The sequence below is a fragment of the Leopardus geoffroyi genome, chromosome B3 (assembly GCF_018350155.1).
Source record: "Leopardus geoffroyi isolate Oge1 chromosome B3, O.geoffroyi_Oge1_pat1.0, whole genome shotgun sequence".
Taxonomy (NCBI): domain Eukaryota; kingdom Metazoa; phylum Chordata; class Mammalia; order Carnivora; family Felidae; genus Leopardus; species Leopardus geoffroyi.
In genome coordinates, this window is record NC_059337.1 from 29,184,500 (window position 1) to 29,197,890 (window position 13,391).

General features: G+C 46.8%; 1 protein-coding gene across 1 annotated transcript in view; it reads left to right on the forward strand.

Moving 5' to 3' along the window:
- TMEM266 (transmembrane protein 266) overlaps nt 1-13,391 on the forward strand; it is a 125,604-nt gene that overhangs the window by 52,640 nt on the left and 59,573 nt on the right. The window contains exon 3 of the mRNA XM_045448970.1: nt 3,267-3,455. Coding sequence (XP_045304926.1) covers nt 3,267-3,455 — 189 coding nt within the window. The remainder of the gene's footprint in view (nt 1-3,266; nt 3,456-13,391) is intronic.

Consider the following 13,391-nt stretch of genomic DNA (forward strand, 5'->3'; position numbering starts at 1 on the left):
TAACAAAATGAGAATTGGCAAGGAAATTTAGAAATCGTGAGAGGGTTTCTAAAAGCAGGCTTTATGAAACCAAGGGCAGAACTTGTAAGGGAGAAGTGCTTTCAGTTCCCAAAATCTAAGACGCCACATTGACCACCACCTAGTCTTACCAAATACCAGCAAAGTGGTCACTCATTTGTGTCCTGCAACACGTTGGCAAAAATACCAAGATGAGAACAGCAATCTTTCTGTTACACCACACTGCCCCAGCCTGCCTGTTTATGGGACTGGCTGCTGTCATCTGGAGCAGGAACCCATTATCTATTGCCACAGTAATGCTGTGTACCAACCAACCATGGTACCTGAATAGAATACAGCAATAAGTATTTATCCCTTTATGTTTGGGGTAGCCAGCTAGATAGTTCCACCAATCTGGGATCACTCTCAGATATGGGGCTTGACTTCTATCAGCTGATCTAGGTGAACCTGGATTCTGCTCAAGGTGCCTCTCAGCCTCCCCTAGGCTAGACTGGTCACCTTCTAATGGCAATATCAGATACACAAAATCACAAGCAGAAATTCAAGTGTCTTTTCATGCCTCTGCTTGTGTCATGTCTGCTAACATGACATCCCTTTGACCAAAACAAATCATAAAACTGAACCCATGGGGCACCTGGGTGGCTCAGTCAGTTGAGTGTCTGTTGATTTTGGCTTAGGTCATGATCTCACAGTTCATGGGTTCAAGCTCTGCGTCGGGCTCTACGATGACATTGTAGAGCCTGCTTTGAATTCTCTGTCTCCCTCTCTCTCTCCCTGCTCCAGCTCCCTCTCAAAAATAAATAAGTATTTTTAAAAATTAAAAAAAAAAAAAAAAACAGAATCAAGGGTGGAAAAACACACTCTTCTTTCTGATGGGAGTAGTTCTATGGAGTCACATGGCAAAGGGAGGGGTGAAGAATGGGGCCATTAATACATGTTGTCCATCATGCTGTTCTTCATATCCAGGACCAGAGGTTTGTATCAATACCCAGGCTATGAACTGTGGGACCCTCAGTCCTACCAAGGGAGGCCTTGTTTCCTCCTGTTGAGATGACCACATGACCAGAGATGGTGCTGGCTGCTATGGCCACTGGCAGGAGGGTAACAGAGAACAAGAAAGGCAGTAGTACTCTGTTCCCTGCTTCTCAGAGCCACATCCTGTTAGTCTCAGAAACTCACCCCAGCCCTCAATGAACATCCCATTAATCAAAAAGTTCTGTCTGTTCAGTTAAGCCACCCGTAGTTTCCTTGAGTAGTCCAAGAGAAAACAAATTCAACCCAGCATCTACTTTTCAAAAAAAATTTTTTAATGTTTATTTTTTGAGAGTGTGAGTGGGGGAGGGGCAGAGAGAGATAGGGAGACAGAATCTGAAGCAGGCTCCAGGCTCCAAGCTGTCAGCACAGAGCCCAATGTGGGGCTCAAACTCACAAGCTGTGAGATCATGACCTGAGCCAAAGTCAGACGCTTAACTGACTGAGCCACCCAGGCACCCCAACTCAGCATCTACTTTTTTGGAAATACCTGGAGGAGCCAGGATTCCCCCACTGAACACCCACCACTTGTATTTCAGTTGTTGAGAAACACAGAAGCCTCCTATCCTATGACTGTTCTGTCTAAAGATCTTGAGTCATTTTGTAAATGTCATACAATGATGAGTACTATTATCTGTGCTTGACAGGTAGCAAAAAGCAAAGGTTTAAATAATGCCTACCAAAGAGAATTGGGGCATTGGAAATTACTTGGTGAATCCAGGTAGTTTAGGCTGCCAACCTGGGGCATTCAAATAAAAATCCCACTATTTCCTCAATTATCTGGATGATTCAATCAAATGAGCAATAGGCAAATTCAGCTCTAAACTTCCTGGATAACTGCCACTGTGTATTACTGGTTGGATTTCAGTGATGGTTGGAAAAGAAAAGTCTAGAATTTAGAGTCCCCCACCCGAATGTAGGAACTTGTCCCTGCAGAGCTCCTCCCCCCACTTGGTGCCCCATATTTCATATCCATATCAGACTGTAGCATAAGAAAGAATGGCCCTTAAGGAGCCTCTGTTTCACCTGTGTGTTTCAGTTGGAGAATCTGAGGCTGTAGAGAAGCCCAATGGAAGTCAGCATTAGAGATGGGGCACCAGAGCCCAGGCACAGCTGCCAAGACTGGCTGCCACTTCAGTATTCAAACTGACCTCTCAGTGTTTCCCCAAATATTTAATTTTTATTCCTCTCCATCCACACCATTTTTCTTTCTGACCTTCATTGTTTGGCCCGAGGCATAAGACCCAGCCCCTCAGATTCTACAGGATAAGATGGGGTCAGGAGTGTGTTGGGGGAGCAAAGATGGCACCCCAGGAAGTTAAAGCAAAATGATCCAGCCCAGCATCTCTCCACAGGGTGCCTCTTGGTGTTTGGGCAGAGGATGTGTAATGTCCACTCCTACTTAGGTCAATAGTGACCTCCTGTGGTCAGTGTGGCAACCAAAATTTCCACAAATTGCCAGAAATCCCCTGGTAGGTTGGGAGGGGATACTGCCCCTGGATGAGAAGCCCTGTAATGCCAGAGTTCAGTTATTTGCAGTGCCCTAGCCTGACAATGACATAGGAGACCGATAACTCCACAGATGTTTAATCAAGTGGCCTCCATTTCCTACTCTCAACCTTAAAAGGAGAGAGTAGTAGGACCAGTTCAAGTAAGAAGGGAGTGGCACCCAGTGACAGCTGGTTCCTGCTGTCCTCACTGTCCAAGGCTCACTCTGTCTCTCCAGGTGGGCTCCACGACCACCAGCAGTACATCCAGTCATGAACAGAAACCTCTCTTCTCTATTGTGGTATAGATGGTAGAAACATTTCAAAGGACTTGTACACAGAAACCCAGGAGACAGTTTACAAGAATATATTACTCCGATATAAACTCTAGGGACCAAAAATCCTAAAGGTCTAAGCCCTGGTTTTTCTGGTTGGCAGAATTTCCATCTGGGTCTTTAGCCCCATTGATAAGGCTCCTGCCTCCATAGCTCATATTTTTAGATCTGAGCAATTCCTCTTTCCATTCTTCCATTGTTCCCCAACTGGTAGAGGAGAATGGGGCTTCAGTCCAGTCCCTTAGGTGGCCAGTGTGTAAGAATGGTGACCTCAAGCTTCCCCACTCTCCACCAGCACAGCATACATTCTGATGCATTTCCTCCTCCTTTCCTTGGAGAGTAGAAAAATTATTTTGTTCTTAAGGGTTGACTGTCGCCCTTCTCCCCAACTCAGGCCTGCCGTAGAAGGAGGAATTTCTGAAGTTGAGATCATCTCCCAACAAGTAGACGAAGAAACCAAGAGCATTGCTCCCGTGCAGCTGGTGAACTTTGCCTATCGTGATCTGCCCCTGGCTGCAGTCGACCTCTCCACGGCGGGCTCTCAGCTCCTGTCAAATCTGGACGAAGATTACCAAAGAGAAGGGTAGGTGCTGGGGCTGTTGAGTAGCTAAGAAGTCTGTTTTGCATAACCCCCATAATCCATGGGTACCTCCAGTGAAGCAGCACAGAGATTAGAGACCCCAGGTTCACATCTGCCACCCGAGCTCTTTTCCTCAGGCATTGCTTCCACAGAAAAATGTTTTAGGTACAGAAAATATCTGTCGCTGCTAGACAACCTCTAATATGACATTTACTTGGGACTCAGACATTCATAAAATTGTTTCAGGACTGAATTGCTCCTTAGTGGCCCATCCAACCTCCTCTCTGTACACTTAGGAATCAAGAGACCCATAAGGATTAGGGACTGGCCCAAGGTCACAGAGCCCATAGTGGGTGGACTTGGACTTGCTCTCCTCTATCAGCCAACTCTCACCAGGGAAGAGGTTGGGAAGAAAGCATTCTGCATGCAGTAACATGTGAGTGTGTAAGGGAATGTAGCACCATTTGGCTAGGAGCTTTGTGGACTTTCCTGCTCCCTTTTCTGGGAGGACTTGCAGGATATGCTAGTCCTTGATTCAAAGGAGTGTTTAGATTCAAAGCAGATTGAATGCCTTTGTTCCCCAATTAACTTTTCCTTTTACCTGGGGGAACCTGAAGGGTAGGAACAACAGGTCCTGGGGTCTCAGGGCAGGTCAGACTTTTCCCAGCCCCACCCTGTTGTTCTCAGATACAGGATTTTAAACATCGACCAGGACCTTGGGAGCCACTTCTGGGCCACTCTTCTTTCTCAGGTGTCTGTACATATTTTGGAACATGCTGGCTGCTTTGAATATAAAAATGAAAGGTTGCTGGGTTATTTTAGAAGTAAGTGAGAGGGCTTAGCTAAAGTTAAATTTGCAGACCTTGGATTTTCTGTGCTTGTTTCCCAGAGAGGCTCTCCCACTTCCCGAGAGAAATTTCCTAACAATTGTGAAACCATGCACCTTTTTCAAAAACTGTACCCTAGTGGCTTTCTCTGAAAATATAATTTTCTCTAAGTATTGTGCATAGAGTCAGCAGGACACTGGGGGAAAAGGACAGGCAAGCAGGTGGGAGATGGCCAAGGGATGCCTATCAGTGGTGACAGACTAATCCTGAGCACTATCAGCACCCATCTGATGGCAGGGCTGGCTTCTCCTGGATCTCCAGGTCCGTGAGCCCCAGCCAGGGCCAGCCTCATTCTCATGTGACCTGTGCAGTTGCAAAGGCCCTATCTTTAGTTTAATGTTTTACTGCTGCAGCCTTGAAATTAATAGTTATTGAACAAAGAGCCATGCATTTTCACTGGGGCCTGTAAACTAGGTCCTTCCCTGGTCATCATGCATATCACTGCAGTCTGGTGGCCAAAAGTAGGAGTGCAGCCTGATAACAGGTTCCAGTCTTTCCCAATGGTGAGGTTTTGGAATGCTGGTGGGGGTTTGGAGCTGACAGCCAAGAAAGAATTCTTGAAGATGTCTTTGGTGCAAAAAGGTGATTTTATTAAAGCAGTGGGACAGGACCAGGAGGCAGAAAGAGCTGCTCTGGGTCCTCAGGAGAGACTGGTTATATACTATGGAGCTGGGGGAGGTAAAGACAAAAGGGAGGCCTCCAGAAGTACTTTGATATGCTAAAGAAGACTCGTAAGATGCCAGGGGCTTTGCTATTGTCAAGGTAAGGTTGTTTTCCCCCTAGTAAGGCATTAACATTAGGAGGGAAGGGGGTTCCTAGAGAAATGTTATACTCTGTATTTGCCTCAAGTATTTGTCAATGGGCTGCAGGTTATAAGGAAATTTAATTTCACCTGCCATTTCCTTCTTGACTTTGTTCCCCACATCACTGTGGAGGGGAGGGTGATATTAGGGGCTCCAGGAAACTGAGTCTGTAGGTTTCTGGAGATTAGGCTATAGATAAGATTGCCTTTTTCTTGTAATTTACTAAGACATTTGTAAACCGATGGAGACCCAGGTACTGTATGACTGTGATCTCTTATCAGCTAACCATTTGTTTTCTTTCCTTTCCTTTGTTCTTGGGCAGCCAGGAGTACCTGAGGAATGTCACACATATCCCATCTGGGGGCGGGGGTGGGCCTTGCTTGTTTGCCTTCTGCTCCCTTATCACCAGGGACTCCTTTCTCACCCAGCCGGAGCCAGTGTTAGGCCCTTTTTTTCAAGTTTACAGTCAGAAGGTGGGGAAAGAACCGGGAAAGCCTCCAAGGATTCAGGTTCAGGGCAATTTCCACACATGCAGCCTATGGGCACACTGTACACGGCGTGTGCCACTCCCTCCCATGCACCAGAGAGGGCCGGAGTTCTGCTTTCTCATTCCACTGGCTCCTGAACTAGGCCTCTGCAGGGTTTCTTCTGATTAGGGAGAATACAAATGAAGTGCCCGCAAGGCAGGGAGGCTCTTGATTTGATTTGAGCCTCCAGGTGTGCCCTGGAAAGCCGCTCCTGTTGGGTAAATAGGAAGCGGCTTGGGAGGGATTTGCCTAGCTGCTGGAGCTCTCAGTGAGGCGCTCCATTGGCAGCCAGAGGGCTTCCCAGAGGAAGGAAGAGCAGGCACAGAGCAGAAGCCAGAGGAAGAGGAAGAGAAACAAAAGCATACTGCAGAGGGGACAGACCTCTCTTCACAAGGTTTCTTGGCTCTTGCTGCATTTCCTGGGGTTTCCCTAAAATTTCCAACCTGGCCCTTTCTGAAACGCTGCAAAATAACACTGCCTACAGTTCAGGTCAGCCTTCAAAAAGGTTTGGCGTAAGTCTCATCAAAAACACCTCTTTCTACGGTTAAAAAAACAAAATTCAGCTGAGTACATTTGAAGATCTAAGTGGCTTTATTCAGCAATTCACAAATCAAGTGCCATCCCCATCTAGCAGATAGAAAGGAGGTCTGAGGAGCTGTGTAAAATGAAAGGCTTGTATAGGCAGGAGTCAGGGCAAGGAAGTTATTCTAGGAAAGAGTGGATTGTTTCGGGCAAGGCCACCTTCCTTCAGGGGATGGGGGGGTGGTTCGAGGGGGGTGTCTGTCAGGAAGATTACCGGTGCAGGTAATTCCAGGTTGACTGGTTAAAGGTTATATTCCTGGGAGAGGCTGAAGCTACAATTAGGCTAAGTATTAAGTTTCAGTTTGCTGATGTGGGGCTTAGCAAAGGTGACTCCATTTTGTACTTGTTGTCTCTTTCTTAACACTGCTACAGGCAGTGCTATATAGAGACATGAATCTTGTCTGTAGGAAATGAAGAGATCTCAGGGACCCCAGCAGGAAAGTGCCTAGTGACCCAGCTGCCCCACCATTCACTTCTTTTGAACTTAGCAATATTTCAATGCTTTTATATTACCCAGAATCTGAAAATGTTAGAGCTGAAAAAGACCTTAGAAAGCATCTATTCTAAATATTCTAATATTCCAGAGTCCAGAGTCCAGTACGCCCTGGACGCCCTGGGACGCCTGTGTGTTGCCCACAGTCACACAGCATCAGAGTCTGAAATAGAGCTTCATCTCATGGCTCCTGACTCAGGCTCGCAGTATTGGGCTTCTGTTTGTCACCTATCCCTTTATAACATCACAGTTGTGACTGTGGTTAATGTGCCTTGCGAGGCTACACTCTCAGATACCTTTAACTTGTTGGGGTGCTTTTAAGTCCACTTTCCCTTTTGCCCAGGAAAGCCCTGTGAAGAAGGAGCAGGGACTGTACAGGAGACAGTCAGTGGGGAAAAGCCCCATCTCCATCAAGCTCCCTGACTTTCCTAAGAGCCCTTTGTCCTTACGTAGCAGAGCCCAGACTACACAGCTACCCACTGTCTACTCTCTTCATTTCTACACCCAGGCTGCTGACGGTTCAGGGAGGAAAATCAGACATCTGTCCAGATCGGCACCTTAGTCAGCTAAGGCTACCATAACAAAAGACCATAGACTGGGTGGCTTAAACGTTAGAAATGTTATTTTCTCACAGTTCTGGGAGATAGAAGTCTTTGACCAAGGTGCCAACAGGGCCGGCGAGGACTCTTTGGGTTGTAGATGGCCACCTTCTTTCTTTGTCCTTATATGGCCTTTCCTCATTATATGTGAGTAAAGGGAGAGTGTGAGCTCTGGTCTCTTCCTCTTCTTATAAGGGCATTATTCCCACCCTGACCTTGCCTAAGCACCTCCCAGAGGCCCCACCTTCAAATACCATCACATTGAGGGGTTAGGACTTCAACATAAAATTTGGGGGGGACACAGACATTCGATCCATAATAGCACCTCCTCAGACTCAATGTCTCTAGTCTCTCTTTCTTGGTTCTGCCCTACGGTGTTCCTCTGTGGTCCTGGCTAGCTGCCACTCCTGGTCCCCAGTGGTTATTTCAGATTGTTTTCATTTTCCTCAAATTCCCTGTTGCCCCCAGCAGATGACCTTCTCTGCTCCTGCTATGAAAGTAGAAACAGTTCCAGTGGGGCTGCACCCCACACCCTCAGTCCTCCCCGCTCCTTCTGGGGCCTGTCTCATCTCTGAGCTCTGATTCCCTTCCCCTCCCACCTTGTCCTGAATGTGGTTCCATCAGTTGCATCCTCACTCTGACTCGGCATGCACATGGGTCTCTCACATTCTCCCTTGACTGCTCGTCTCCTGTTAGCTGCCACCCTCTCTCTCTTCCTCTTTGTGGCCAGACTTCTTGAAAGCCTCATCTGCACTTGCCGTGTCCCCTTTCCCCTCCTGGTCATTCCTGAGACTACTTCAATCCAGCTTCAGCCTCATCTGTGCTGTGACAACTATTCTCTTCAGGGTCATCGACGGCCTATGTTTTGCTGGGATCCTTATGCTATCTTCTGCCCAGCATTTGAAGTCGTCAGCCACCCCTCCCTCTTGAATCACAGCCTCCCTGTGTCAGCTGCTATGCCAGCTCCTGATTTTCTTCCTGTCCCTCTGGCTCTTCCTTCTAAGCCTTTTAAAAATTGTTTTTTCTCTGCTTGGCTCCTCAGTTTTGGAGCTCTTCATTTTCTGTCTTTAGTCATTCTCTCTCTACTAATTCTACACACTGGATACTTCCATACAGTCCCATAACTTAATATTTTTCAACTTGTACTTTTTTTTTTTTTAATGTTTATTTTTGAAAGAGAGAGAGAGACAGAGAGTGAGTGGGGGAGGAGCAGAGAGAGAGGGAGACACAGAATCCAAAGCAGGCTCCAGGCTTTGAGCTGTCAGCACAGAACCTGATGCAGGACTCCAACTCACAAACCATGAGATCATGACCTGAGCTGAAGTCGGACGCTCAGCCGACTGAGCCACCCAGGCACCCCTCAACTTATACTTTCAAAGCCATGTCTCTAGTGTAGATCTCTCTCTCTCAAACTACTGGCTTATATCCAACTGCTTCCTGGATGTCTTCACAGGGATCCTAAACACACCTCAGAATCCTAACAAGTATCTGTGGAATAATCTATTCTTCTGAGTTGGTCACAAACTTGTCCCCATACAAGTCATTGCTAAAAATAGCCCTTTCATTAAGAGCACTCATGTCCAGCCTGAGGAACCACAACCAGTTCAGCCTGAAACTGAACTGTCTTTTCCCAAAATGTATTTTCTATGGCTCCAATCCATGTACTTACACCTAGCTGCCTGGCCTCCGCAACCCATTACCACCGGAATGAACTACATGTGCATTTTGGCTCATTTAGAGAGACTCTGAGCCTCCTTGCTGCCTCACCTGGAGCCAGTGGACTCCAAAAGCTGCAAGACACCAGAGCTCCATGCAGCTAGTCAGTCAGGTATGTGGTCACCACTGGAATTTGTGTCCTTCCTCCTCCCCTGGCTTCCTCTCATCCATGTCCACTGCCTACGAACCCACTGCCATCGACAGTATCCATTGTGGAAATGCTTGTGCCCAGTTCAGGGACTTCAGAAACCACAAGGCCACAGGGTACCCATGCAGTGTGCACTCCATGCCAGGTAAGGAAGAAAAGCCACCCTCCCACCCACCCCCAGACTGTACTGTCAGTGAACCCAGAAGTGGCTCTGCTTGTAGCCACAGCTCTGGTCCCATGTGCTTCTGACCTTTGCTTCTTTACCACCAAGTATCCAATCCAGTGCAAAGGGCCGCACTGGCACATCCTGCCACTGTGTCATCAATCTTTCCCTCCCTGCCTCTTCCCGCCCTGACCAGTGCCTCATCCTTCAGTAGTGATAAAACACAAACCTTGGGACACCTGGGTGGTTCAGCCAGTCAAGCGTCCAACTCTTGGTTTCGGCTCAGGTCATGATCTCACCGTTCGTGAGTTTGAGTCCCTTGTCAGGCTCTGTGCTGACAGTGCAGAACCTGCTTGGGATTCTCTCTCTCCCTCTGTCTCTGCCCCTCTCCAGCTCGCTAGCTGTCTTTCTCTCTCTCCCAAAATAAATAAATAAACTTAAAAAAAAAAAAAGTCTTCATGTATGTCCACAGATGTAAACACTCAGGAGACAGGAAGAAGGGGAACAGAGAAGGTATCTGAGCATGTCTGAACCCCACCTGAGCTGGTCACAATGCTGTACTACATCAATAACCTGGGGGAGCAGCTCAGTTCCTTTGCCCTCATCCCTCATGTTCTGCCATCTCCAGGTCCTATAAATTTCTGCTGCCTTAATATCTCTTCATTATACCACCCTTCTCACAAAGGATCAGTGACTATCAGCCAGCTGCTATGAACTGCATACAAAGGAAAGCCCATCTCATACTCAATAATGAGGACTTTCATTAGCCCATGTAACTTGGAGCACAGTTCCAGAGTCTGAACAGCATCAACAAGGACCAGATTCCTTCCATCTCTCCATTCTGTTGCCAACAGTGTTGATTTCATTCTCACGCTGTAAGGTTTCCTTCAGTTTGCAAGAGGGCTGCCTGCCTTCCTCATTCATGTCTGGTAAGAGACAATGACTGCCCATTATTCCCTTTTAAAAGCAACAAAGAACTTTCCCAGAAACCTTTACCTGCTCTCTCTTCATGTCTCATTGGTTGGAATTGGGTCACAAAGGATATGGGAAAATGTGTTGGCCAGTCAGACCCACCACTTGAACTGTATCATTTCCCAAAACACATTGCTGTTACCTACTGGGGTGGAAGTGGGATGGATATTGGAGAATCACCCTAGTTACCACAGCCATTAAGAGAGCCAAGTCTCCATTCATAGCCTTTGATCCAGAATTAGATCTTTTCTTCAGCTTTTTTTTTTTTTTTTTTAAGGTTTATTTATTTTTGAGGGATACAGAGACAGAGTGTGAATGGGGGAGGGGCAGAGAGAGAGAGGAGACGCAGAATCTGAAACAGGCTCCAGGCTCTGAGCTGTCAGCACAGAGCCTGATGCAGGACTCAAACTCACTAACTGTGAGATCATGACCTGAGCCGAAGTCGGACGCCCAACTGACTGAGCCACCCAGGTGCCCTTCTTCAGCTTTTCTTACCATCATTTGGGAAAGATCTAGGAACATGTCTGCCTTCTTAGACTGTTTCTTCTATAACTTAGTCAACTTGATTCTTTCACTTGATGCAGTTTTGACTTGTGTTTGTCATCCTGGTGAATAGTGCTTATGTTTCCATGTAATCAAAGCCTCCTTTACCTGGTTCTCATTCTTTGGCATCGGACATAACCCCATTCAATGATGCAGAAGTGAGGCACAGAATTGCTTCTCAGCGAACCAACTGTCCACTTTTGGAAGAGGGAAACTAGGTTTGCAAGAGGCTACTTCATGTTCTAGACTGGAAGTTCTACCTTCTATAATCAGGTACACTACATTGAAGTCCTGGTTGGATTACAGAGTCTGGGCTGGACAAGAGGCCACAAAAGAGAAAATTCAGAGAATCCCAGAGTCTCCACCCTAGGGAGATGATGGTGATAGAATGTGTTGAGGAAGGCAGTACAAGGCAAGAGTTGTTCACCCCCGTTTTACAGAGGAGACTCTGTGGCCACAAAGAAAGATAGTGCTGTCTATCTTTTTGGTGGAAAGAGGGTGCAGAGAGAGTCATGAGACACGATGGGATAGTCTTTGTCAAAAATATAAAAATAAAGTAATGAAAGATACTCAGTCTTTTGTAATTATTTATATTTTAGGCTTCTAAGAGGTCTAACGTGAGAGGTCAGGGCTAAAGTCCTGACATCAGAAGCTTGGAGGAAGGATGGGTAGACAGAAAGGGATGTTATTACTTAAAGATGATGCCATTGGCACATTTCTGTCAGAACTTCAGTCAGAGGAAAAAAAACATAATAGGTGCCAGGAATGGTTTTTCAGATGTCAGACTGGAGGTGGGGAGGGGGGGTGGTGGGGAGACAGGTCCAATATAGCAACATCTTTAAATAAGAACTAAACTAATTTTAGATATGCCAGCAAACCAAGCTGGAAGCAAAGGGGAAGGGGAGGAACCTACTAAACCACAGCCCAAAATACTCTCATTTCTCCTTACACTATCTCATTCAAGGACCACCTCCTCCTCCTCCTCCTCTGTGCCCCACCCCACCCAAGGTAGGGCCTCATCTCTGTGTACCACTAGCCCTTTATCTCCCTTTATCTCAAGACTCTTGACACTGGACTCTACTCGTCCGCTCACCAGTCTGCCTCCAGTGCTGGATCATGTGCTCCCTCAGGGCAAGGATCAGATCCTTTGAGCCTGGAACAGAGACAGTGTTGATGGAAAGAAGGAATGAGTTGAATGAATGAGTGAGTGAATGGATGGGGCTGTGTTAAGATAGGGATGAAGAGAAGTGGAAGCCAGTTCTGTTTGGAGAGAATTAGGGGCTGTCTCCCAGACCTCTGTGGGGTCAAGGATAAGCCACAAGGGAGGCACTAGGTTTCTCAGACCCCAGAATGCAAGGCTGTGATCTGTGGCTGGCCCACCTCAGAAATTCCATACACCCTTCACAAAGTCATCCTAGAGAAAATAAATCAGATATGCCTCAGAACATGGCAACTCCACCTAGTACAATTTTAGTGTCCTTTTAGAAGAAGGAAAAGCCTTTTGGAGTTCAGGGCTAAAAGGCAGGTTCATCCCTGCCATGACCTTGCAAATGCAGTCTAGAAGTTCTGTATCTTCACTTGGCTGGCAAAGTCTTTTGTATCATTTTTCCCTCAAGGAGAAAAAAGTTTGAAAGGAGCTTCATTAATCCATTTTTGTGATGTCGGTAAGATTTGTCTGTAATGAAACACCACTTCTTCCTGTGGCATACCAGCTGGACCCCAAGCCCTGTGACCTGGGACCCTTTATATTTTTAGTAGGCTAAGGCTTCCAGGCGGGTTCTTCTTGATGCCCCAGCCAAGCAATAAAGGTTTAATTAAGATTAAAAAAATTTCCTGGCGAAATTTTCCAGGTTAGCTTCTTTCCTGTAGTCCAAAAACCTCAAAGATTTTTCTTTGGTTAAGAAGGCAATAAATCCACAGATTTATTATTTCTCAGCAAAATAAACCGCCCATCCACACGGCCTCTGACAGGTGCAGGGTATACGGCTGCAGGCTACCACTAGGTGGTGTCAGAGTGCCTCTGACCACCTTTACCCAATGCGCGAGAGCTGCCTGGAATTGGCAAAGTGTTAAGCCCAAGGACAAGTTCCCCAGGGAAAGTGAGCTGCATTTATGGTGTTGGGAGGTCCTCAGTCATCTGTGGAGGCACCTGGAACCCACACTTTGGCCAAATAGAAGAAGGGGCAGTGTGGTTGGCTCAGGATTTGCCTTGCCAAACCACAGCTCAGAACCAAAGAGCTGGAGAGAGAATTGGAAAACTATAGCCCACTGGTTCCCATCTGGTTAGGAAGCTTACCCAGGCATCCCTACTGCAAAGCATGACAAAAGGAGAGTCTCAGATTTGTGGCCAGTTTTGAGAATTGAGGACTCTTGAGGTAGGAGGGGCCTTTATAGCCACTTGGTCCATCGGCACCCCACTGCCTAATAAGTCAGGTTGAACTCTGTAGCAACCCTTCAAATGTATGTGGACAACACCCTTGGTCCCCCCAGGTAGGAGCAGCCAGTC